Here is a 24,995-nt window from a genome sequence, read left to right on the forward strand (position 1 = left end):
AAAAAAACACGGAGACATCAAAGGGCCCGCGGGAGCTTCCTTATGGGGCAGGGGTTCGCTCCATCGGGAGTACACAAGAAATATGTAAAGGGCTTTAGGCTTGCAGGCAGACAATGCCACAAAGGCTTTACTCCCTGAGCCCCTCCACACACTACCCTAGACCCAAAGTCCCCAAGGCCAGACCACACACATTTGTATGAGTGTTCACGTTTTCATTGGACACCACAAGAGATGGTGAGAAACATCTTTATTTCTGAAAAAAGGATAGGAAGGAAACAAGATGAACAGACGTGTCTCCAGTACATTAAAAAAGCATGCTGGTAAAAATACAAGCACAAAGGTTGTCCCTGAAATGAACCAAGCAGGAATCCAAGGCTTCTCAGCACTGTGGCTCTCTCCTGTGTGAAAATGGGGCTCAAGGTGCTGCCACGTGCCCAGGACATGGTCAGCAACTGGCAGATCCAGGGCAGAACACTGGCACTCTGAGCCCCAGCTTGCTCCATCCTCATCTGGATCCTGAAGGGATCTGCATGGGAGCACAACCTGGTTGCCCTGGGCATGGGGAGGCACTGCTGGGCACTGCTGGCAGTTGGGAACCAGGGGACATAAAGTATATCCAGGCTGGCAGCAAGACACTGCTGGTAGCATCTCCTTGCCCCTGGTGCTTGAGACCACCTTTCCATGGGAGCTGGAGCCCCAGCGGTGCCCATGCCCAACTAAAGGGGCAGCACTGGCCGGCACTCGAGGTCCAGCACGAGGTGATGCACGTGTGGTGCATAGGATTTGACTGCCTCGAGGTGCAGGATACTGGTGCTCCACGGTCGCCCGTGCAGCTCTGCCAGCAGCCCCCAGATCCGTGTGGCCGTGGCTTCAGCCCACCGCTGCCACTCGGGTCTGAACCTGGCCCCCAGTGTCTCCTCCCCACCGTCCTCTGCTGGGTGCCGTGCCTCTCCCCCAGGGCTGGCTGCCTCTGCAGAGCCCTGCTCAGCCAGCAGCACCACGTTCTGCGGTGGGGCTGGCACAGGGGGAGTCTCCACATTGTGGTGGATGTGGAGAACCCCACCTGTGTCCTTCTTCAGGACACGGCAGGCCACCGGCCAGCCTTGCTCCGAGCTGGGAATCAGCCCCAGGTTCACCCTGTCTGCCATATCCTGCAGCTGCAGCTGGGAAGAGAGAGGAGATGAGAGGATGAGGGGATGCCAGCAGGGAGGGGTGTCCGTGGCCAAGCAGCACTGCTCACCTGCCGGCTGTCCCCAGTGTGGATGCGGCAGCGATCCCGCACCCCGTTCAGCAGCAGGGTCCTGTGCAGGGCCTCCACGGCGTGGCTGTTCCACTCGCAGGCATGGACAAAGGCAGCTCCCGCATGCACCAGGAACGGCAGTGTGAAATAGCCGATGCCTGCAGGCAGGAGGGGGCAGTGGCTGAAGGCAGGGACCTCCAGAGATCCACGCTCCTCCCTGAGGGCTGGACAGGATGCACATTGCCACCCTGGCTCTCCAAGTCTGCTTTGCTCTGGGTTGGAAAAAGCCCAAACACTGGAAAAATGGAAATTTATCCCTCTCCCTTCTGCAAAAGCAAAATCAGCTTTGAAAAATGTTTAGAGGAGCTTATTTTACCTTCAGTCTTTGGCCATCATGTTGAGACCTGCCTGGCTCTGCAGAAGTGTCCATATTACCATTTAGTTTGATTAATCCAGAGCAGTGTTGTGGGTGCCATGTCCTTTCAGTGTGGCACAAACTGGAAGCACTAACTTCCTTAAGCACAAACAGTGGCGAATCTTTCCCCTGGATCCAACTGATTCCTGGAACCAGCACTAGCCCGAGTACAGGATATCTTTAATGTCCTAAGGCTGCAGGGACACAGGCAGGATAGCACTGAAGGGCTCGCAGATAAGACAGGGGCTCTAGGCCTGAGTATTTTTCATTCCAAGCTGGAAATGACATTTCATGTCTACCTGGATGCCATCAGCACCTGCCCCACCCCTCCTCCATCCACATTACCTGCATAGAGATCCACCACGACCTCCCCAGAGCAGGGCAGGGAGGCCACACGCAACTTCTCCGTGATGTTGCCCGGGGAGAACATGCACTTGGTCACATCGAAGGTGTACCTGGAAGAGCCCGCCCAGATGGTGAGGACAGCCCCGTCTCCACACAGCCACATCCTGCAGCTCCTGCCCACCTGATCCCGTTGTCCACGTGCTCCACCCAGCCGTGCTGGCCCAGCAGCAGGGTCACACTGGGGGTCCGCATCCCATCCGGCATCACCCGTCCTCGCCTGGCCACCCGCCGGGCCCCCAGAGCAGAGGCCACCGTCTCCCAGAGCACCGAGCCTGCAACATAACATCCCGGGAGATCTGGGCAATGTGGGCAGCACCGGGGCCGACAGGGCAGGCCCTGCTGACCCTTACCCAGGCTCTCCCATGCCGCAGCCTTGAAGCTGTCCTGGCTCAGGAGGACCAGGTCCCCGTGCCGCTGCCAGGCGTGGGGCACATCCCGCTCCAGCTCCTCCGACCAGCTCGCACCCAACAGCAGCCGCAGCTCATCCCGCAGCCTCTGGGCAGGCGTGCAGCGGCGGGCGGCCCTGGAGAGAACAGGGCACTGCAGCAGGGACATGGCACACGGGGCTCAGTGCCCAGCGCCCCACGCAGGGCTCAGGGCGAGGCAGCTCTCCCAACCTGGATCCGGACCAGCTCACAGGGCATCTCCGGGGGCAGGCAGAGCTGGGAGAGCTTCTCCTCCAGCACAGGCAGGGCCACGCGGCCCCCTGGCACCCGCTGCAGCTGGTAACGCCCGTCCGAGAGCCGCTCCTGCTCCAGATATTCCCTGCAAGGCACGGCCTGGTCAGGCCCTTCCCCGCCACAGCCTCCTGTGACCGGAGCAGCACAGGGCTCCCGTTGTCTCTCGTTCCCACTGCCCCTCACCTGAGGTGCTGGGCGAACCTCCGCTCTGTGGCCAGCGCAGGGACACAGATGGGGACAGGCATGGGATCGTCTGTGGCTTCCATCCTGCCGAGCCCCCGGCGGTGTCAGGCTCGCCAGAGGCTGTGCCTCGGCGCCGGTGCCCGAAAGGGCATCCCTGAGGCCGCGGTGGCTGCCCGGAGGCCGAGTCTAGGTGCCGGGGGATCCCCGAGGCCGCAGCACCCCTCTCGGGGGCTCCGGCGACTCCCGGCACCCCTGCCCCCCTCCCGCCGGTGCCGCGTTTCCCGCCGGAGCGCTTTCTAGAAGCGCCGCTGCCATGCTTGCTGCGAGCGCGGGCGGAAGCGGAAGCGGGGGGACGGTTTGTGCACGGACCGGAAGCGGCGCGGGCGGCGCGATGGCGGGGCTGTCGGTGCGGGACCCCGCCGTGGATCGTTCCCTGCGCTCCGTGTTCGGTGAGGCCGCGGGGAGGGACCGCGACCTGCAGAGGAAAAGGGGCAGGGGCGGGCAGGGCAGGCGGGGGCCGGTGGGTGTCTCTTCCTGGCCGTCGGGGCCGGTACCCGCCGCGCTGACCGGCGGCTCCGTCTGTCTCCGCAGTGGGGAACATCCCGTATGAGGCCACGGAGGAACAGCTGAAGGACATTTTCTCGGAGGTTGGGCCCGTGGTCAGCTTTAGGTGAGAGCGGCCGTAGATCTCCCCCGGGTCCCCTGCTCGGCGCAGACCGAACCCTGCGGACCCCACGGAGCCGGCCTTGGAACCGTGGGATCGTAAATCTTTAGCGTTGCGAAAGACCTCTAAACCCATCCAGCCCAACCATTCTATCAGCACTGCCAAGCCTCCCGTCGTTCCAAGTGCCACATGCACGCATCTTGTGACCACTTCCAGGGATGGTGACTCCACCACTGCCTTGGGCTGCCTGTCCTAATGGTTGGCAACCGCTTTGGCCAAGAAACTTTGACCAATATCGCACCTAAACCTCCCCGGCCCCCTCCTCGAGACTATTTCCTCATGCAGAGCAGCACAGCATCTGCGGGGGTTGTGAGGCTGTGCCATCTGTGCTCAGGGCAGAGGGACCAAGTGGTTGTGCCAGGGTCACCTGGAGATGGAGCACAATGCCCTGGGCACAGCAGATGGATGCGGGCACTCAGTTCTGGGCTGGAGGAGCCGCCCTGATGTGGCTGAGAAGTGCTCAGGTCCTGGTCAGGCTCTGTGCTCCTTGCTCCCATCCCAGCGCTTCTCAGAGGTGTTTTCCAGCCTTGGCACCAGGCTCTGGAGAGCTCTCAGTTAAGGTTTTGGGAGTTCTGGGAGCAGCCAGTCCTGTCCTGTGCCTCATGGGGTCATGGCAGGCACGGAGCTGCCACTGGTGGGCTTCCTGCACACCACAGCTTCGGGAGCACCCATGTAAGGAGCCAGCAGGCCCTTTGGCTCTGGCATGGGCCCAGGTGCTGTGTACCTTGGGCTGACTCGGGAGCCTTCTCTCTGCTCCCAGCACTCAAGCCAGCTCTATCCCAGTACATCCTCTGGAGCTGTGGGGGCTGTGGGCACAGCGGGGTGCCCACGCTGCCCTCAGCAGCAGCGGTGCTCTCCTCACTGCCAGGCTGGTGTACGACAGGGAGACGGGGAAGCCCAAGGGCTATGGCTTCTGCGAGTACCAGGACCAGGAGACGGCGCTCAGCGCCATGCGCAACCTCAACGGGCGTGAGTTCAGCGGCAGGGCCCTGCGTGTCGACAACGCTGCCAGCGAGAAGAACAAGGAGGAGCTCAAGAGTGAGTCAGGCTTTGGGGTCTCCTGCTGGGTCCAGCGTTGGCAGCACTGCAGGGTGTGTCTCTTATGCCAGACTGGCTGAGCTGCCTGCTCTGAGGGCTGTTGTGAGTAGTTCCCCAGAGGGAACATGGGGAACATAAGCATGGTTTTGGCTCTGTGTTTTTGCTCCCAGATGATCACAGAATTACTTAGGTTGGAAAAGATTTCTAAAGGTCATGGTCATCCTTTGACCAAAGCCCAGGGCACCAAGTAGACTGGAGCACTAAATGCCACTTCCAGTCTTTATTTAAATGCTTCCAGGAACAGTGAGTCTGCAACCTCCCTGAGCAGCCTGTTCCAATGCCTAATCACCCCTTCAGTGGAGAAATTCCTCTTAACGTCTCCCTGGTTTTGCTGCCTCCATTTCCCCCTGGTGGGCTGGCACTCCCCTCCTGATGAGCCGGTCGTGTTGCAGTATAAAGTCACCAACTGTATTGCAGGCTTGGGCACAGGTGCACCCATCATAGAGTCACCCTATGGGGACCCTGTCAACCCAGAGGATGCCCCCGAGTCCATCAGCCGGGCAGTGGCCAGCCTGCCACCCGAGCAGATGTTTGAGCTGATGAAGCAGATGAAGGTGAGTGCAGGAGGGCCATGCTCCCTTGTGTGAGCACAGCTCCTCCCACCACTGCCTGCACCCTCCCAGCCCCTGTCACACCATGTCAGAGCTCTGATCAGTGGCTGTCTCTCAGCTGTGTGTCCAGAACAGCCCCCAGGAAGCCAGGAACATGCTGCTCCAGAACCCACAGCTGGCTTATGCACTGCTGCAGGCCCAGGTGGTCATGAGGATTGTGGACCCAGAGATCGCGCTGGTTTGTCCCTTGCTGCTCATCTTGTCTTGGGAGGGTATTGGTGGTACCTTTTGTGGAGTGGCAGCGGAAAAGAACTCCTTTCTCCTTCTTCCTCCTCTAGAAAATCTTGCATCGCCAGACCAGTGTTCCTCCTCTGATCCCAAGCAACCAGCAGCCAGTGCCAGGGCCAGGGCCTGGGCCAGGACCGGGGCCTGGGCCAGGGCCCAATGCACAGCTGAACCCGCAGAACACCCCATCGTCCCAGCCACAGCCCATAGTAAGAGCCTCCTCATCACATGAGCTATGCAGGAGAAATGGGCAGTGCCAGCTCCAGCTGGGGCGCATGCCGAGGTGCTTGGGTGTCCCTGAGATCCAGTCTCTCCCTGGCAGGGCGGGATGCATGTCAACGGTGCTCCTCCTCTGATGCAGCCACCCATGCAGGGGGGAGTACCAGCCCCAGGACAGATGGCAGCCCCTGTGCAGGGCCCAGGCCCTGGTCCCATGGCTCCAGGAGGTGAGTTTGGGCTGAGCTGCTCCACCTGTGAGCACACAGGTCCTGCAGACACCACCCTTTGTCTTCGCCATAACCAGAGGGCTCAGCCCTGGGAAAGCACACATAATCCTGTACTGTATGCTGTGGTTGTGCTGCTGCCAGAGGTGGGTTGCAAAGTTGGATTATCCCTGGGGGGGGGACCAACACCAAGGGAATAAACCCCCAGATGATCTCCCAGGAGTTGGGAGTGAGACGGTATTTGGAGCCAACGGAGCAGGTTAGTCACCAGGGATGGCTGAGGAGGGCTCTGATGTCTGCCTGTCCCCTCTCAGGTGGGATGCAGCCACAGGTTGGGATGCCAGGTGCAGGGCCCGTCCCCTTGGAGCGTGGACAAGGTAAAGCGGATGTGTGTAGTGCTGTGTGTGGTGTGAGCCTCTCTCTAGTGAGCAGTGCTGTGCCCCAGCTGTCTGCAGCCTGGCTGTGCCCAGCCCCGGGGCTGTGCCCGGGTTTGTTCGCTGAGGCATGAGGCTGTGGTAGCACCTCCCTGGCTCCCAGGGTTCAGCCCACACCCCGATTGGCTCCCAGCTCGTTCTGTGTCGATTTGTGCAGTCATGCCCTGGAAGCCAGGAGAGAGCTGCCTGTCCCCGCCGAGCGGGATGTGCCTGTGTTTTCCACCTCTGCGAGCGTGTGTCCGTCCCTGTGCTTGTGTGCGGGCAGGCAGAGCTTGCTCTTCTCTGGTTCTTGCCCTGCTCCTTTGCTGCATGGTGCTGGGAAGCAGCTGGTGCGGCTGCCGCGTCCTCCCGCGCCGTGCCCAGCAGAGGGAGCTGGGTCTCCGTTTTGGCTTGAGGCTTGGCAGGGACTTTCCGCAGGGTGACGGCTCGGCTCGGCTTTCCCTCCCCAGGCACGGTCTGCACGGCCCAGCCCTGGGGCCCGATTCCTTATGGTTCACATGTTGCCATACATAGGTTAGTTCGACCCAGGTGTTTCTGTTCTTCCAGGAACAGCACACACAGATACCTGTCACCTCTGTTGCCTTGTCTTCTAGTCTAGGCCTTGTTTCAGCAAAATGGCAAACCTAGTCTGAGATCCTTTGGCCTTAGGTGCAGCTGACTCTCATTTTCTTTGGGGTGGGCATTGTCTTCCTGAAAGCTACCTGACAGTTCTTGGCACCAAAAGGTTTTGGAGAGTAGAAGCTGGGTGTGTGTTATGGAGCCGTTGTGGCCCCACAGAATGCCTCGTCTCTCGGCAGGATGTCTTCTCTCCCTGCCTTTCTCCCTGAGTGATGGAAGGACTGTGCCATGCTGGCTGTCCTGCCCGTGGTGACAAAGGTGATGTTAACAGAAGAGGTTGATAAAGCCAGACTTGCAACATTTTCTCTGTAGGTTTTCCTGGGGACTTCAGGGGGGCAATCCTGCAGGCAGCACTGTCCCCAAAGCAGTTGCATGTGTGCATACACTATTTACGTGTCTGCTCTTTCCCTCTTTTCCTGCTGCTTGCCCAGGGAACCTGCAGCTCTCGCCCGTGGGACCTGCCAGGCCTGCGTCTATCGAACGCGTTCAAGGTATCCTGGCACCCGCCAGCTCCCTCTTCCCATGGAGCTCATTGTGGAGTGTGCAGAGACAGCTCTCACCCCACTGTTCTCAGGGCCAGGTACTGGCATGTCAGTCCTTGTAGCCTGACAGGAGTAAGAGGAGATGAAGGAGGCAGGATTTCCTCTAGGGCTACAGGAGAGAACAGGCTAGAACCGTGCACAGAGCCTTCAGTGGAAAAGGAGAGCCTGTTTGGAAAGGGCTTTTGCCTGAGATCCAGCCCCCTTTGACCCTGTGCTTCCAGGAGCCTTCCAGGTCTTGCTTTGCTCCTGGCCCCACGTCAGCAGGGTTGTTGATGCGTACACTTATAGGGATTGCCATGGGGGCACACCATACTTGGTTTGGCCTCTGGTGCCATAAGGAACCTGAGATAAAACCAGAGTAGAAAAAGAGAGGAATAAAATTGGCAGCCAGGGAAGGGGCTTTGGTGTCAGCCTCTTGTGTGGGGCTGCGTCCCCAGCAGACAGCACAGCTCCGGGAAGCAGCATGGCTGCCCCACACCCGGCCTGAGAGCGCTGGGGACAGTCTTGGCACGGCACTGGTCATGCAGATCCTCACGAGTTCTTGTGTGTCTCCCTGGCAGTGCCCATGCCAGACCCGAGGGCCCCTATGCAGCGTGGACCTCTACCTGCTAGTGGCCCGCCGCCCCGAGGCCTTTTGGGAGATGCCCCGAATGACCCTCGCGGAGGGACCCTGCTCTCAGTCACTGGAGAAGTGGAGCCCAGGTGAGGGGAGAGGGAAGGAGAGGAGCCCTTGGCACTGTCCCCTGCCCAAGGGTAACCTCTCGCTGAGGACAGGGATGGCACCAGCCTTCCGGGAGTCACTGCTGCCTGGTCAGAGGCTGGTGTGCCGCCAGCCATGGGGGCCGGCCCATTTCCCCGGGGAAGGGACATCCCCGGGGTGATGGCAGCTGCCCTGTGGCATGGGGCCACCAGCACCCATCCCTGTGCCAGCCTCACCCTCCTCCCCTGCGGCCGGCTTCGGGGGCAATCCCAGTGCTCTGCCCAGACCGTGCCAAGCCAGTGTCTGATTCACACTCTCTCGCTTTTTCTCCTCCTCCTGCTTTGCTCTCCTCGTCTCTCTGCGTCAGAGGTTACCTTGGGCCGCCCCACCAGGGAGCCCCTATGCACCATATGCCTGGTCATGACAGCCGTGGCCCCCCCCATGAGATGAGGGGGGGACCCATGGGAGAACCCCGACCACTGATGGGAGAGCCGCGGGGGCCCTTGATGGATGCTCGAGGTGAGAGAGGGGGCATGAAATACTGGGTGGTTCGGATTGTGCAGGCAAGAAATCAGAGTGGAGCCGGCTGCCCTGACCTGAGGCATAGGAATGGGGTTTGGGCAGTGAAATGACTGATTCCAGGCAAGCAGGGACAGTCCCAGGGTGCAAGGGACTTTCTTCAGGCATGTCCCCTCTGCCCTCAGCCCTGCACCTCTTGCGTGCTTGCTGGCCCCCAGACAAAGGAGGCAGCAGGTTCACTCGCACACTCCCTGCAGCACTGCTTCCTTCAGGAGCTTACCTTGTGTTTCCTCCGCAGTCGGAAGAGATCCCCGAGGGCTGGAGCCACGAGGGCTGGAGCCACGAGGGCTGGAGCCCCGGGTGATGGAGGCGCGAGGCCTGGAGCCACGGGTCCTGGAGCCACGAGTGCTGGAAGCCAGGGCCATGGAGGCCAGGGGCCTGGAGCCCCGGGGCCTGGAGCCTCGAGGGCCTGGTCCCAACCCACGTGGCCCAATGCCTGGTGGGATACAGGGTCCTGGGCCACTTAACATGGGAGCCAGTGGCCCGCAGGGGCCCCGCCAGGTACACACGTCTCTGCTCAGCTGGTCGGGCACTGACAGCATCCCGTAGGCTGGAACTGGGTGGGGGGTGTCCCACAGAGCAGCAGCTCTGGGAAGCACCAGGCTTTGGTCACTGGCTCTGAGGGGTCAGGGCATCTGTCCCATTTCCCCAGGCACTGCCCATCAGCTGGGGACGGGACAAGGCCCAGGCCTCTCTCCACCTCTTCCTGAGGCGCAGGCAGGAGCACAGGACTTGAGAGAGGAGAGCACGTAAAATGTACTCTCTCTTCATGCTCAGGCATCTCCAAGCAGCCTGTGAGGGCATCCATCTGATCATCTGTTTTACCTTCCTGGATTTGTATGGCTGAGTCCAGAAACCCCTCAGTCCTTAACCCCTCTTTTACATCCCCAGGTTCCTAACATGGCTGGGACAGGCATCCAGGGAGGAGGCATTCCTGGGGCAGGAGTCCAAGGAGCTGGTCAGCCTGGAGGCTTTAGCCCGGGACAGAGCCAGGTCACCCCCCAGGATCACGAGAAGGTGAGAGAACAAAAGGGAAAAGGTGAGACAGTAGGACAGCACTTTCTGTGTGCCTTTCCGTGACGGAGTCAGCCCCTCCCTGGCTCTGGTATGTGTGGCTGCTCTGGCAGGGCACATCTCTCACCCCTGTTTCCCCACAGGCAGCACTGATCATGCAGGTCCTGCAGCTGACAGCAGACCAGATTGCCATGCTGCCCCCAGAACAGCGGCAGAGCATCCTCATTCTGAAGGAGCAAATCCAGAAATCCACGGGGGCACCCTGACAGGTGATGTCCTTAAACTGCTCTCACCCTGGGCCCCTGTTTTTCCCTCCAGTAAAACAGCTGCCTAGGGTAGCACTCTCCCCTGCTTCCCTCTGTGCTGGGCTTACCCTCCTTCTTCCTGGTAGGTACAGAATGGAGATGCCATGTACCTGGATAGAGGTGGTGCTCCATGGCAGCTGCTTTGCATTGCTGCCTGAGCTGATGGTGCATTTTGGGAGAGGATGTGTCACCCTCAAGAGGTTTTTCCCTCCAGTTCTTTTTTTTTTTTCTGTGTATATTTTACGATGTTTGAAATAAACTGGGAGGAGGGTTTGAGTAAATCCATGTCCCTGGCTGCCTTGTTTGGTCTCTGATGGAGGCCAGAATGGGAGTGTTGGGTTCTGGGAGCAGTGTGGCCTTGCTCCAGTCTTGTCCAAACCACTTGCCATCCTCTCTCCTCCCCACACCAGGGCAAGGCCTAGTCATGGAATTTCTTGTGCCATACTGTTTATAGAGGTGTAGGGGAAGGGCAGGACAGAGAGCTTGGCTTTCTGTCCCTGCTGGCAGGGCGGAAGGGCTCTGGATCCAATTGCAGTATCACTTACACACCAGACTGCTCACGGAGCAGGGTCTCCCTCCATGCATACATTGGAGCAGAACCTGTTGTGAGCTACAGTGGGATCTGAGCTGTGTGCTAGGTGCAGCCTGGCTCTGGGGGTGCCAGGGTGGCAGCAAGCCCCTGTAGAGGGGTGTCTGATCCTGCACCCCAGAGGGTTTGCTGTCAACCAGCTCTTGCCTTTCAGCCCTACAAGGGGACAGAGTGTGGGCTTTTCTGTACCTGCACAGCTGAGTCACCACAGAGGCTTTCATTACAAAGCAAAGGAAGTTTAATTTATTCTTATACAAAAGACTGCTTAAACCCTGAGGGGCACATTTGGCCCCTGACACCTGCGTGGGTGCCCATGTCCCATCCCCATCCCAGGTGGTTCTGCCCAACCTGCTGGGCTCCCACTGCTTCCTGCTGTTCCAGCATCATCACAGAATATTTCTGGTGTCCCAGTGAGGGGGCTGGGTGGAGTGACAAGCTGACACTTGCTCCATGAGGACCCCTTGCACACCAGTCAGGCAGCAGTCTTTGAACCTGGAGTTCTCACGGAGACCTTGCTGTGTCCTGCCTGGCTTCAGAGCATGCACAGATGTTTGTCCCTGGCCTTGATTTGGAAAAGGCTTGGGGCAATACAGTCAGGATCCCTGCCTGCTGGGGTGACAGCCTTGCTGCCACTTAGAAGTTTTCCTTGTTGAAGTAGAATTTGACCTTCCTGGGGTCCAGGCTGGAGTGTTGGTGACAGGACTTCTGCAGGCTCTTTGCCAGGGCCTCTGGCCCACAGAGGAACACACCAACCACTGACCTGCAAACAGCACAGAGGTATCAGTGCCAGGCAGGCAACTCAGGGAAAAGTGAGTTAAAAGCTTTTTGAGCTCCCTGCAGGGGATAGCACACCTTTCCAAAAGCCAGCCCAGTGCTGAGTGCCAGGTAGAGGCTGTACCTCCAACTCCAACATCCCAAATTCCCTGCTCATCTCTCACCTGGGGTGGGCAGCAGCCACCACTGCAAACTCCATGTTCCACATGGGCCGCCCAAAGATGGTTTTGTGCCTGAGGCCTGTCACTGTGTCCACAGTGGTGTCGAAGTGGAGTGCCACGTTGTTGGCCTGGGCAGGCAGGGATGGTGAGAACCCCAGGCACCAGCCATGAGCCCCCCTCCAGTCCCTCACCACAAAGGAGCATCTATTGTTGATCCCACCAAACACTGTGCCTGGACTTGGTGCCTTAAAGCCATTGTCATGCTTGCCCTGCCCAGCTTGGCCACCCTGTGTCCCCCTCTAGCACCCATGCCAGCCTGTGGTTGACTCACAATGCTGGTGTCCCAGCCAGTGAGGAAGAGACGGTAGGTGAGGAAGTCTGCCTTGCCCGACTCAGCCATCTTCTGCTCCAGTGAGGCAAGCAGGTCGTTGAACCAGGCAAAGGCTCCTGTGTCCCGGCAGAGCCAGTAGAAGTAGATCTGGGATACAGGGCGAGAGGTATTGCTCAAGGTGGAGCAGAGCCACAGGGAGAAACCCGGAGCTGGTCCCATGGGATGCTCTGTACCTTCTTGGTCTTGAGAGTCTGGTCAGCCTGCTGGAACTTGTACCAGATGGATTTGAGGATGGAGGCGAAGGGGGTGACGCCAATGCCCGCTCCAACCAGCATGGCCACCTCGTACTGGAACACATCTTCACTGGCTGTGCCAAACGGACCATCCACCTCGATCCTGGCCAGAGCAGGGTCTGGGTGAGAGGTACGGCCTTCCCAGATCCCTGGCATGACCTGTTGGGCTCTCCCCAGCCTACCTGGGTATTTCCGATTGGAAGGTGTCAATGAGACGCTCCGTCCAGTCGCCAGCCGCCCGGATGTGGATGGAGAAGAAGTCCTCCTCGGGTGCAGAGGTGAGGGTGAAGGGGTGCCACTCCAGCGGGGAGATGGAGGGGCAGTTGACAAAGATGTACTGCCCCACCTCCATGCAGAAGCCCTTCTTCTGCATCTGCAGCTCCAGGACACGGGCAGGGTGCATGACTACCTGGGGGCATGGGAAGGGCTCAGCGCCCAACCTGGCCCTGGGAAGGGGCTGTGGCTCTGGCCCCTGCTCGCCTCCCCATGGCCACCACAGCAAGGAGCTGTGGCACTGGTGACTCCAAGGGTAGAACTGGCATAGAAACAGCTCCTGTACCACTCACCTTTTTGACAACCACCTTCTGCTGTGCACGCCAGACCCGCAGGATCCGCTCAAAGACATAGAGGATGATGGGGGCAAGCACCCACTTCCAGGACTGTGAAGATGGAGAAGAGCAAAGGATTGGGAAGGGCCAGGGCTGGAGCATCCCAAGGGCAAGGGAAGAGCTTCTCCCCCACCACTGCCATCCCAACATGGCCCTACTTCAGCAGGGATGCTCCCAAACTCAGGGTCTTTGCAGCAGCTGTGGGTGCAGTTCTGGTCCCGCTGTGTGAGGTACTCGGCACAGTGAGAGGGGTGCACCTCTGCCATGCTCTGCTCCGTCTGCCCACGCACCAGCCCACTGCAGGGAGGCAAGGGATGAGCCCAGGGACTAGCTTCTGCTCCCAGCCAGGGCTGAGCCACACTGTGTGAGGCCAACTGGGCTGGTCCACCCTGGGAATGGCAGTTCACAGCCCTGCTGGACTCTCCCCACGGCTGCCCCAGCAGAGGTCTGTGTTCACCGCCCCTCGCTGTCCTGCCCTGGGGAGCGTCAGGAGCCTTACGCGATGCCATGGATGACGAGGCCAGCGAAGTAGACAAGGAAGAGGTGGTGTGTGTACCAGAAGAGCTCAAAGTAGTTCCTGCGGATGAACTCGGTGGAGGACGTGACCATGAGGATGAGTGCCAGCGTGATGATCACCCCTGTCAGCCCCGGGATGGTGGTGAAAGCCACGTACTCAACGGTCTGCAGGGGCAGCAGGGTGGGTTAGGGGAGCAGGGGACAGGTCTTGGTGGGTTGCTGGATGCCAAGGCCACACTTACTGTCTGGTTGGAGTGGATGGGGTTCAGCCACTTGCTGCCCTGTAGGTGCATCTTGGAGAGGACAGCAGGGAGGCTGCCATCAGTTGCTTGTTGGCTCTGGTTGTAGCGTTCCAGGTTGAAAAGGTGGGCGATGGTATGCACAGCTGGACAGGGGACAGGCAGTCACCCACCAGGCAGTTCCCAGTCCCCACTGCTGCCCTGTCCCAGTCCAGGGGGTACCTGTGAGCAGGGCCAGTGTGTAGGCCACCAGCTTGTGGAAGGTGAGGTTGTGGTCCAGCTGCTTCCGCAACGTCCGCCTGCAGCACTGCAGGGAGAGGCAGTGGTGTCAGGATGGGGACAGTGATGGGGACGGCCACACTGGCTGTGCTGCCACGGGACACTCACCGAGCAGGTCCCACGGAGAAAGGAGAGCAGGTTGCGGCACACAGGCAGCAGGATCAGCATGCTGTTGAAGTTGAGGCACTTGGCTGACGCTCGAGCCCATGCCAAGGCAGACTGGGGAGAAGACAGGGGTGAGCACCACTGTCCTGTTGTGCTGTGCCAGGACTGGGTCAGGATGGGGCCAATCAGTGCTAGGCTGGGAACTGGGATGGAGAGATGCTGGGCTGGCATAGGGACTGGGAGGGGGAGATGCTAGTCTGGGCTGGGATGCTGCTGGGCTGAGACCAGACAGGGATCAAGACAGGGACTAGCATGGTGCAATGCCAGGCCATGGAGTGGGACGGAATGATGGTGGGCTGGAAGAGGACAGAACGTGAAAGAGGCATGGGATATTGCAGCCCCCACCCCACTGCAGCAGGGCCCCAAGGGACTCATCTGCCTGGGCAGGCAGGGTGCCGTGGGGAGCACCTTACCCCGAGGATGGCCCTGGTGTAGAAATACCGCTCATCCCGGTCAAAAAACAGAAAGTAGTAGGTGAAGAGGAAGATGTTGATGCCCAGCCAGGCTGCCTGTAGGGGGAAGTCACAGCCTCATGAGGGACTTGTCCCGGGAGCCTCTCACACCACAGCAGTCAGGGCCAGGTGCAGCCAGAGCATGTCAGGACAGCATTTCCCGTCCTGTTTCCTTATGAGCCGTCCTGTCACGCACAGGGCTGGGACACAGGGCCAAAGGTGGGGAGAGGTGTGGAAGTCCTGCTGAATTGCTATCTTGTCACACACTGCCCTGTGCATCACCCATGCATGAGGAAGGAAGAAAGGCAGGAGCAGGCAACAGCCATGTAACGGGAAGGAAAGGAGGGCCAGAGGGTGGTCAGGACTGTGTGGGAAAGATTCTGGGAGAAGGAAGTTTCATAGGGTGCTGGCTCACCTGGCCCCACTGTGCTGCTGTCCCCTGCCTAACCCCTCTGCACCCCACAGTGCTGCCTCTCACAGCCACTGAATTTTTGCTAAGGTCGCAAAAAAACCACCCTGCCTTGCATTTGGTCTTTGGCTGTTTCCTTTTTCTTTTTAAAGTAACTTAAAAAATTAAAACAGCCCAACAACCTGTAAATCCCCATGTTCCCAAGCATTCACAGCTCCTCACACAGTGCCGAGCAGCTGATGGGTGCTGGCCAGACAAGCTCTGTTACACCAGATGCATGGCACTGGTAGATGGTCCCTATGGTGCCAGCTCCTTACCCTGCCACGAGTTCTCACAGGATCCTCCTCCTCTCACAAGGGGAGAAGAGGCACGTGGGAGGCTCCCAGCCAAAGTGGCTGGGCAAAGCAGCAGCATTGTTTTCCAGGACCCCCTTTCCTGTGAGCTGTGTTTTCCCCAAGACTTCAGTTTCCCAGAGCCCACCCCTCCCCTGGCTGCCAGGGTACGCAGCTTGGCGGAGCAGAGGGGATGCTCATCTCACCCCGGAGCCCAGCCCCAGGGCAGCTTATCAGTTCCCACCTCCCCCATGAGCCCCCCAGAGTCTCCCCCCGTATCGTGCTGCCCCACTGAGCCCCCAGACTCACGAGGACGGCGGCTGAGAACCAGTGGTTGACCAGCCAGTTGCCCATGGTGCGATGTCCCCGCTGCCGCTGCCTGCCCAACGTTTTATGGAGGCAGCAGGAGGTGCGACAGGAACGGCACCACGGGGACTTTCCCCTGAGAAGACTTTAAGGAAATGCTGGTGGTTTCAAAGGCCACCTTCCAGGAAGGCAGAGCTGCCCCAATTGGTCAACACCAAAACGAACCCCTTATGGTGGCCAGGGAAGGCCCCCGCTGAGAGATCCCCGTGGCCCCATGGCTGGATGACACAGGGTGTCTGGCTGCTCCTCTTGGGGTCTTGCAACTTCTGAGACAAAATCGGGATTTTTCTGTAAGGTAGGAATTTCCTGGGAAGAAGCTGTGGAGGATCCGTCCTGTGCCTGGCTCAACAGCTCTGTTTTCCCTGGCCTCCCTGACCAGCCTCCACTGCCCATTTTGCAGGGCAAAACAAAGGAGGAGAAGCATCCTGGGGTCTCGGTGCCACGCTGGTACCAGGATCCAGCCTGGGCATCCATCCAGGTGATTTAAGACTGAGCACCAGTGGTACTGCACCTCCATGGGCCCCCTAGGAATGATGAGCATCCTCAGTCCAGCACCCAAACTGAGCTGACCCCAAAAATGTGTGCTGGGGTGGGAGGTGTCCCACTCCTGGTTTGGGGCCAGAATCACATCAGCACCCACTGCCACTGCTGTGCCACTCTTCACCTCCTGCCCATCCCCCCCACTGCAGGGTCCTGAGCTCTGGGGTCTGCAGTGCTCCAGCTGGGAACAGCAGCCTGTTCTGGGCCCCTAAGCCTAGAGGAACAGGTCAGACAAGTTTGCTCCTTGCTGGCATGCTGCTCTCTCCTGGCCTGCAGCCATGGCCATACTAAGGGAAGCACAGGATGAGGTCAGTCCCCATCCCACCATATTCCTGAATCTTAGCAGCTCCATGGAGGTGCTCCCCCCATCCCCACTTCCCGCTGGCACAGCCCCATTCCAGAGCCTGCAAAGGAGAGGGTGACACACACAACAGGTGTGTGCACACGTGCCAGCCCCAGTGGGACGGTCCCCACCCTCCCCGTGAGTCACTGCCAGCACCCACACGCACAGCCACAGCAAAGTTTTTTTACTACTTAAAACAGTCCCAGTGGCACCCATGGCCCGAGGTCGCCGAATGGACCATAGCAGCATGTGGGGGGTGTCGGGGCACCCCAGGGGCTGTGCACCATGTGGCAGCCAGCTGGCAGGGGCATCTGGTTTGGGCACCCCATAAGTTTATAGGATTATAGAACCGTGGAATAGCTTGGGTTGGAAAGGACCTCTAAAGGCCATCTAGTTCAACTCCAGAGATGGGCAGGGACATCTTCAACTAGGCCAGGTTGGTCAGGGCCCATCCAACCTGGCCTTGAATTGTTTTCAGAGACAGGACATCCACCATCACTCTGGGCAGCATGTGCCAGTCCCTCACCACTCTCATTGTAAAAAGCTTCCCTATGTCCAATCCAAATCAACCCTTCTTCACGTTCATATGAGTGGTCCTGAGCAGGCAAGCACACTCCTGTCCCCCTGCCACCATTGGGAAGCACTGGGATGTGCTGTCACTGCTGGACCAGGCAGCACTTGGCCTGTGCCATGAGCATCCTCTGGCTGCTGGCTGTCCCTGTGGTGTGCATCCCCATGCCCATAGCTGTCTGTTGGTGCCTGGCGCTCAGACAATGCTGTGCCTCACGCCAGGTTCCAAGGGTGCCTCGAGGCACAGAGGGGTCCCTGCGGGGTGCTGGCGGCAGCACACACAGTGCAGGAAGTCAGCGACATTGTGCCGGAAGAGCTGGCGGCAGGGGTGCAGGTACTGGAAGAACAGGAGCATGAAGTAGATGCCCAGGCAGTAGCCAAGGAGCAGCTGCAGCACCAGCAGTGCGGTGCAGACGTTCTCATAGACATCAGTCTTGAAGAAGTACCAGAGGATGACGAGGGCCGTGTTCTCGGCCAGCCGGGCCACGTAGTACACGGCCACGCGGCCCCAGTTCTGTGACTTGTCAATGAGGTCCCGGTCAGCCAGCTTGAGCTGCACGGCCGACCAGCAGAACATGTTGATGCTGGAGTAGAGGAGGGTAAAGGCACAGAGCACCACCACCGTGCCCAGGCGGCTGAAATTCTTCTCGATGTTGTCAGGCAGGCGGTTGCCGCTGCGCCAGAACTGCACCCAGGGCAAGAAGAAGACCACCAGGAGGTTGGCCAGGGCGATGGGGATGATCCAGTGCTTGAAGACGGTGCTGAACAGCACAAGGACGGCAATGCGGGTGGAGATCTCCAGGCTGCGCCACAGCACAATGCAGAGGAAGGCCAGTGGCCGCAGCTGGACCTTGTAGTCATCGTACTTGACCTGGATGGCCAGAATGTTGCAGACGAGTGCTCCATAGGTGACTGACACCAGGCAGATGGCCATGAGGACGGCTGCACAGGGAGAAAGCAGGGGAGTCAGGCAGTGTTGGAGACCAGCCTGTGTCCAGCCTCTCCACTGCCTGGGGTGCAAAGTGTGGGGTGACAACCCCAGGTGGAAAATGTGGGGTGCCAATCCTGGGTGAGAAGTACAGGGTGCCAAACACCTGGGCTCACAGCAGAAGGCTCAGTGCGAGCACTGCCAGAAGAGCTCATGGATGGTGGGGACAGTGGGGGACAGTCCCCATGATGAGGTGGCTATGGGAGAAGTTGCTGGTGGCAGGAGGCTCAGAACCCAAAGGTTCCCCCTACACCAATAAAACAAAAGCCTTGGTCAAATTGGAGCCATTTCTGTGGTTGGACCATGCCCCAACACCCCTGGCCTGTGCAGGAAATGCTGCTCAAGGGTAAGCAGGGCACAGTCTGTGATGTGAGGGCCCCTCTGCCTTCACTGCAGCCAAGAGCTGCACCACTGTAGCCCCAGAGGTATCCCAAGAGTCAGCCCTATCCTAAGGCTGCAAAGCCAAGGTAATTTGTAGGGAATGCCAGCAGCTGCTCACATTCAGCACAGCCAGGAATACCATGGAGAAAAAGAGAAGAGTGCAGCTGGTCCCATCCATGGTGGCTGCCAGCTGCAGGGCTGAGCTGACTATCCAGCTGTGAGGGAATCACCCAAAACACATCATTTGGTATTTACTTCCTGCATCTACTGCTAGAGGAGCACTGGCACTCATTCTTCCTGTGCACCTGCAACTCCCCAAAATACCTTTGCAGAGGGCTGTGACAAATTAGGGGTTTTCTAAGGGACAACTCCTGTGCTTCCCTTTTCCTGCACCTGCTGTGGACACAGATGACAAGGTGTAGGCACCCAGCACTGTAATTGGAATGATGCAGGAGCACGCTGGTGCGCCCAGCTTGGTACCATGCCAAAATGGGAAGTAAAAGTTTGCTCTGGCATATCCACCCCCAAGCACATAAACATCCTGGGATCAGGCAAGGAAGCCTCGGAGTGCTGGGGGCTGGGAGCTCGAGCTGCTGGAAAACGTGCAGAAATAGATATAGTGGAGGGACTTGAGGGAAGCCAGAGCCTGTAGCTAGATGAAAAAAAATGGAGACGGGAGCAGGCTAGGGTAGGGACCTGACCCTCTTATGAAACATGGCACTGGGTGGATGGCTTGGTTCTGGAGGGCAGATACTCACAAGCACAGGGCTGGGAGCAGAGCCTGGCACCTCAGTCATGCCTGCTCTTTCCCAGTTTGCATCACTGCAAGCAGGTAAGAAAAGAGCTGATGAGTGCCCAACTTCTGTGGGTTGCGCTCCACATTTAGGGGAGTCCAGCGTTAGCTGCGTCCCCGGGAATGACTTTTTGGATTGCCTGGACACCACATGAGCACAAGCAGCTAAGGAGCTGCCAGCCTGGTGGGGTTCCTGGGGAGCCCACGTGCCAAGCGCCCTTACCTCGGGCAACAGGGACGTACTTCTCCAGGACGCTGATGTAGAGCTGCAGGGTGAGCTGCGGGGTGGAGCCCAGGAAAGCCTGGATGACTGCCATGCGCTTGAAGGCGTTGCGGTGCGTGGCCAGCCGGCGCTCCGAGTGCCCTACCTCCTGCTCCATCTCCACCTCGTAGCCTTTCCGCAGCCGCCGCTTGCGGGTGATGGTGACGTATGGTTCCTCCTCCCTCCCCGACCAGCAGTACACCACCAGGGCCTCCACGCACCTGTGAGGACACGGGAGCTGTCACCCTGCCAGCCTTCCTGCTATCCGCCGCTGCCAGCACCTCCAGCCTCACCTTGCCTGCTGCTGGCCAGACCCTGCTCTTGCTGAGTGCAGCCCAGCCGCTTTGGACAGCTGTCCAGCAGTGCTGTGGGCAGTCCCTGACTGGTCACACCAGGACCATGGGGATACCCAGTGGCTGCTCCTCTGCTCCAGCATTCAGAGTGAATCATGTGTAGCAGGGGGGCAACAGCAGCTCCAGTGAGGGGTGAAACAGCTGCTGGAAGAACCACTGTACCCACTGCAGGGTATAAAGCAGAGACTCTGCTGGGAGCTACAGCTACAGGAAGGTGTTAATCACCCTTGGGTTCTGTTTTCCCAACGGCCAAAAACGTCTTCCTCTAAGCAGAGGCAAAAGAAACTCTGAAATATCAGAGTTGAATATCAGAGTTTTCTTTGATCTCTCATCTTGAGCAGAAGAAGGCTTCCACACTTCCTCCCTGGTGGGGACAGCAGGAAGGAGAGCATGGGGTGAAGCCGTGTGTGGCATGGGCAGATAAGGCAGTGCTTCCGCAGCCCCTTCTCTGCAGGCTCTCACTTGTGTGACTTTCTGCCATGCCTGAAAGGACAGGGGGACCCCCAGCCCCTCCACACAGCATGGGGTGGGTGTGCATGGTCAGAGGGGATCAGCTTGTCTCCTGCCTGGGGACCAGCTGGCTCTGGAACCAACAGGACACCATTATTTACGAGTGCTTATCAGGACAGCACAAATTGTTGTGTATCAAACCCAAAAGGAGTGAGTGTTTAGGACAAATTCTCTCGACAGATCAAGCCAGCACTCATGGCTCATTGCAAACTCTAACAGGAAAATAGTTTCATCCCAAAGGCCCAGCTTGAAGGACAGTTCCAGCTGGCTTCCAGTGCTCTGCCAGAGCTTCTCAGCAGGCTGGGCTCCATCTCCAGCCTGAGCAGCGTTCCCTGGGCAGCCCCAGCTAGCTCTTACAAGCAGCTGGGCAGCACCGTACCCATCTCAGACAGCCTCGGCTGGTGTGGTGAGAGTCGTGACACTCCTGTGGGCCAGCACAGGCTGGCAGCACTGAGCCCAGGTGGCTCTGAAGATAAGACATGGTGACAGGGACACATCTGGTGCACTGCTTGTTTCCGGTGACAGAGGAAGTGCAGAGCAGGCCACAGTGTTTCTGGAGCTCTGTGGGTACGGGGAGCCCCAACGCCTGGCTGCTAGCCTGCCCTTGGGAAGGAACCCCATGGAGATGGTGGCTTTGCCACGCTTCCCGCAGTGCATTCTCCCAGAGCAGGCTGCCCAAGGTGATGACAGCCCAGGAGGCAGCGCAGCATTCCCAAGGAATGAGGGATCAGCTTGTGCAACATCCATCCGCTCCCTCTCTGTCCTCTTCCCTGCACAGACCAGTGGCCCCACAGTTCCTATGCCAACCCCACTCCTGTACCTAGCTCTTCTCCACTGTGTCCCATAACCCCACTGAGTCCCACTCCTGGCCCTATGCAGGACACCCCAATAACTCCACTATGTTCCCCAAGAGCGTTGTCCAAATGTTTGTTGAACTCAGACAGGCCAGGTGCTGTCACCACTTCCCTGGAGAGTCTGTTTCAGAGCTCCACCACCCTGTCTCTGGGTGTAAAACCTTTTCCTGATACCTAATCTAAACCTCCCCTGACTCAGCTCGGTACCATGTGAGTATTCACCCTCGAGCACCCACCAGGGATTCCCATCTGCGCTCTCAGCACAAGCACCTCTTGGCAAAACCAAGAGGCTGAGTGATTCTCTGGCTGCCTCCCAGACCCTGGGCAGAGCTTTCCCAGAAGCTGGGACACAACGGGCCGGCGGAGCTGGGTCCTGCCCGGAGCAGCAGCAGCAGCAGCACCCGTGGCACCGGTGGCGAGCGAGGGTCCCCGCGGGCCGGGAGCGGCAGCGCCGGGGAGCAGGCACGGGGAGGCGGAAGGAGCAGCCCCGGGCGCGCCGGGCAGATGGGCGCTGACAAACGGTGCTGAGTGCCCGTCGTGACCTGCACTGCTCCCTGCTCTCAGCCTCTGTCCGCTGGGTGCCGGGGGTGCCCGGGGGTGCCCGGAGTCCCCACCGCGCTCACCTGATGATTGGCCCGAGCTGCAGCAGGTGCATGAGCAGGACGAGCGGGCGGTCGCGGCTGAGGTCGCGGTGCACGAAGATGAGGGTGAGTTGCACCAGGACGGAGGGGCAGAGCACGAAGAAGACGGTGAGCGCCAGCCAGAAGCGGTCGTCGGAGTGGCCGTAGGAAAGGCAGAGCACGGCGGCCGCCGCCCCCTCCCCGCAGAACAGCGCCGTCGAGAAGACGATGCCGAGCGGCAGCTTCGCCCGTGCCGGGGCGGCGGCGGGCGGGCAGTCCCCGCTCGGTCCGTCCATGGCGGCCCCGGCCCGGCCCGGCCCGGCCCGGGCTCTCAGCCCCGCCGCGGCGCCATCCCGGGCTGCAGCGGAGAGAGGAGCCGCGCTGCGGGGCGGGACGGGGCGGGGCGGCCTCCTCCGCCTCACCGAGCCCCGACGGGCGGCCCCGCACCGGCCCCGGCTCCGCTCCGGCACCGCCCCGACCCCGCAGCCGCGGTCCAGAGGCCAGGCATCCCCACCGGTATCTTCCGTCTCTTCCAGCGCCGGGCTCCCGGTACCCTAGCGCTGCCCTGGCCACCACCCTCCTGCTCCGGGGTGTGCTCCACTGTGCCCTGGTCCCCATCAGGTGTGGAGGTCTGTGCCCCAGGAGAGCCCCACCTGCGCCTCTGCCCCAACACCCCCTTGTCTTCGACCGCAATTTTCTACCGAGGGCTCCCCATGTCTGCAGGTAGCTGCCTTCCTAGGACAGCCCCAACGTGGCCAGGGCCCACAGACCAGCAGCCCCTGCAGCAGCCACCTTGGTACTCCGCAGATACGGTGCTGACAATCCCCCTGCTACCCCCTGTGTGTGCCCTTGGGACTTTGGAGCCTGCCCCAAGACCTCCCGCTGTCAACCCCCAAATCAATTCCTGGCAGTTACCAACGCCCCAAGGTGCAGCAACACATGGAGGGTCCCTCCAGGGGAGAATTGTTAGGTAGCCCCATGGACATTGAGGTCCCATGGACACTGTGGGGCAGGAAGGAAGGATGACAGTGCGGGTGCCAGCCTTGCCTGAATCAGACAGCTGCCAGTGAGCTGCCTGCACCCACCAGCACCTCCGATGCAGGGCCTGACCCCAGCTCCAGACCCAGCAATGGAGCTGGGCCAGGACACCACATGGCCCTGCACTCCATGGGGCAGCATGTGGGAGGGAGGGTGTTGTCAAGGCAGGGAGCATTTTGGTATCTTGCAAGACAAGCCCTGCCACGGACACCTCTGCAGGTCTGGTGAGTGCCTGGTGTGTGTGGCAAGATCTGGGAACTATGTTACACAGGAGATGTGTCTCCTGTATCTTGTATGTTCCAGACTCCAGCTGAGCAAGGATGCTTTTCCCATCACCTTCAAGGACCCCCCCTCCGGGTGGACATGGACTTGGCTGACAGAGCCAAACCTCGCAGCGCTCAGCCTCACATCCCTCCTGTCTGTCCCACCTTGATCACCCGTCCAGTGGTGGGAACACAAGGCTGGTTGGGCTGCTCCCCACCTCCATGGCCATGGGGGACCCTGCTCTGCCCAGCACATGCAGCCTGCAGCACCAGCCCTGCCCACCTTTCCCCAAGGGTGGTGGTGTGGGATGAACACACGCTGTCTTGCCTGAGCACCCTGCTGCCAGATCACTCAGTCCAGCCTGAGCACAAGCTGGCTGGCTGGGACAGACAGGACAAGCCAAAGAGTGTTTGACATTGGTCAATTTTCGCCAGTTTAGGCAGACCAGGAATTTTTAGGTAACTTTTAAAAGGCTCTCAGTGCTCAACCCTCGGCAGCTGGGCCAGCTCACAAGGAGGTGCCCACGCTAATAATAGGGACACTATCCACTCACCTGCCCCACACAAGCCAAAACCTCCGAAACCACACACACAGGAGCCCTCCATTTCACCAGGCTGAAAGCATTACCAGGGTTATCAGGCTTATTAGCAGGAAACCTGAGAATAAAACTGCCTGAGACTCTGGAGGCCAGCTCTCCCCCAGCAACAGCTCCCACACAGAAGCAATCCCTGTCCCTGCAGCTGCTCAGAGCTTTTCCTTCCAAGCTGAACAGCTGCTTTGGGAAACCACAAACCCCATGAGCTCACGGGGACTGGCCTCACTGGTGGGAATGGGAGATCTATGTGTGACCACTCAGCTCTGGTATGATAGTTATGTATTTTCAAGCTGGTTTTGGAAAACGGCCTCTCCAAAAAAAGCCTCTGGCAGGGCAGAAGGTGAAGGCAGCAGTGTCCAGGCTGACTGGTGACGGCGACCAGCAGGGGTGGGAGCTGTGCACAGGAGCAGCTGTGCCTGGCTGGGTGCTCAGCCAGCGACAACACATCCTGTGGCACTGCCAACTGCATCCACGGCTCTGTAGGAACAGCAGGAGCAGCGTGCTGGTTGTACCATTTATGCAACTTCCACTTATCCAAATTCAAAGCATTCACTGGGAGTCTGGCAGGTCACCAAACCCTCAGCGGAGAAATGCCTGGGCTTCGACTCATCATATTTTTAATTTCAGCTTCCTCTGCTTCATGATGAAATACTTAAGTGCAAATGTTTAAGCAAGCAAGAATTCCAGTCCTGTAGCCGTAAGCCCCAGCAGCCGTCAAGAGGAATGAAGAGACAAAGCCTCGCAGCGTTTTCCACACCAGTTATTATCCCATTTTCTGTCCCAAGCATGGAGAGGCAGCGAGCTGTTCACGCTGTGAGTCACCTCTACAGCCTGACCCCACCTGTTTGCAGCTCAGCACTGTAAGCAGCAGACAGACCATAAAAGTGATGTGGGTCACAGATAGCATCAGCCAGAGCTCCTGTCCCACTGTCCTGCCACTCCCTGTCCCTGCCTACTCAGGGCCCACGCATCTGCCTGCGAGCCCAGCACAGCTGGGGCTGCACAGACACCCTGGGACACCCCTGCCACAGAGAAACTGCCTGAGCCAGAGCTGCCACAGGCCAGCAGGGCAGCCCAGGCACCAGGGACATCCTGCCCAGGTGTCCGCACTCTACAGGGGCTGCATTCTGGACCAGGAGAGCTGGTGGCTGCTG

The 24,995-nt window shown here is 59.4% G+C and overlaps 4 protein-coding genes across 9 annotated transcripts; 1 reads left to right on the top strand and 3 right to left on the bottom strand.

Annotated features, from left to right (window-relative positions):
- Positions 1-230: 230 nt before the first annotated feature.
- TRMT12 (tRNA methyltransferase 12 homolog) lies at positions 231-3,240 on the bottom strand. Of its 2 annotated transcripts, XM_062502748.1 has the most exons (7): positions 2,924-3,240; positions 2,678-2,825; positions 2,411-2,600; positions 2,182-2,332; positions 2,001-2,110; positions 1,241-1,398; positions 231-1,163 (listed from the first exon to the last, which is right to left on the bottom strand). In XM_062502748.1, exons 1-7 carry the CDS (start codon positions 3,004-3,006, stop codon positions 717-719), a joined length of 1,287 nt encoding a protein of 428 aa, XP_062358732.1. In that variant the 5' UTR covers positions 3,007-3,240; the 3' UTR covers positions 231-716. The 2 variants fall into 2 exon arrangements, with proteins under 2 accessions (XP_062358732.1, XP_062358731.1); XM_062502747.1 differs by having other exon boundaries at positions 2,182-2,600.
- A 43-nt stretch (positions 3,241-3,283) lies between these two features.
- CSTF2 (cleavage stimulation factor subunit 2) lies at positions 3,284-10,762 on the top strand. 2 transcript variants are annotated; one of them, XM_062502707.1, is made up of 15 exons: positions 3,284-3,372; positions 3,515-3,593; positions 4,516-4,685; positions 5,163-5,299; positions 5,415-5,534; positions 5,635-5,790; positions 5,904-6,027; positions 6,339-6,401; positions 7,508-7,567; positions 8,179-8,320; positions 8,686-8,894; positions 9,145-9,398; positions 9,789-9,914; positions 10,055-10,180; positions 10,303-10,762. In XM_062502707.1, the coding sequence occupies exons 1-14, from the start codon at positions 3,315-3,317 to the stop codon at positions 10,175-10,177; spliced, it is 1,821 nt and encodes a 606-aa protein (XP_062358691.1). In that variant the 5' UTR covers positions 3,284-3,314; the 3' UTR covers positions 10,178-10,180; positions 10,303-10,762. The 2 variants fall into 2 exon arrangements, with proteins under 2 accessions (XP_062358691.1, XP_062358692.1); XM_062502708.1 differs by lacking the exons at positions 7,508-7,567; positions 8,179-8,320; positions 8,686-8,894 and having other exon boundaries at positions 9,136-9,398.
- A 309-nt stretch (positions 10,763-11,071) lies between these two features.
- Positions 11,072-16,610, bottom strand: NOX1 (NADPH oxidase 1). 4 transcript variants are annotated; one of them, XM_062502920.1, is made up of 13 exons: positions 15,674-16,610; positions 14,585-14,680; positions 14,115-14,225; positions 13,950-14,034; positions 13,731-13,873; positions 13,472-13,653; positions 13,131-13,269; positions 12,931-13,023; positions 12,547-12,773; positions 12,305-12,467; positions 12,072-12,218; positions 11,744-11,868; positions 11,072-11,565 (listed from the first exon to the last, which is right to left on the bottom strand). In XM_062502920.1, exons 1-13 carry the CDS (start codon positions 15,716-15,718, stop codon positions 11,439-11,441), a joined length of 1,683 nt encoding a protein of 560 aa, XP_062358904.1. In that variant the 5' UTR covers positions 15,719-16,610; the 3' UTR covers positions 11,072-11,438. The 4 variants fall into 4 exon arrangements, with proteins under 4 accessions (XP_062358904.1, XP_062358905.1, XP_062358906.1 ...); XM_062502921.1 differs by having other exon boundaries at positions 14,585-14,676; positions 15,670-16,610; XM_062502922.1 differs by lacking the exon at positions 14,115-14,225 and having other exon boundaries at positions 14,585-14,676; positions 15,670-16,610.
- A 155-nt stretch (positions 16,611-16,765) lies between these two features.
- Positions 16,766-22,255, bottom strand: XKRX (XK related X-linked). The gene is made up of 3 exons (XM_062502710.1): positions 21,948-22,255; positions 19,569-19,828; positions 16,766-18,125 (listed from the first exon to the last, which is right to left on the bottom strand). Exons 1-3 carry the CDS (start codon positions 22,238-22,240, stop codon positions 17,380-17,382), a joined length of 1,299 nt encoding a protein of 432 aa, XP_062358694.1. The 5' UTR covers positions 22,241-22,255; the 3' UTR covers positions 16,766-17,379.
- Positions 22,256-24,995: the final 2,740 nt, after the last annotated feature.

This window comes from Cinclus cinclus, chromosome 15 (assembly GCF_963662255.1).
Source record: "Cinclus cinclus chromosome 15, bCinCin1.1, whole genome shotgun sequence".
In the NCBI taxonomy this organism is placed as follows: Eukaryota; Metazoa; Chordata; class Aves; order Passeriformes; family Cinclidae; genus Cinclus; species Cinclus cinclus.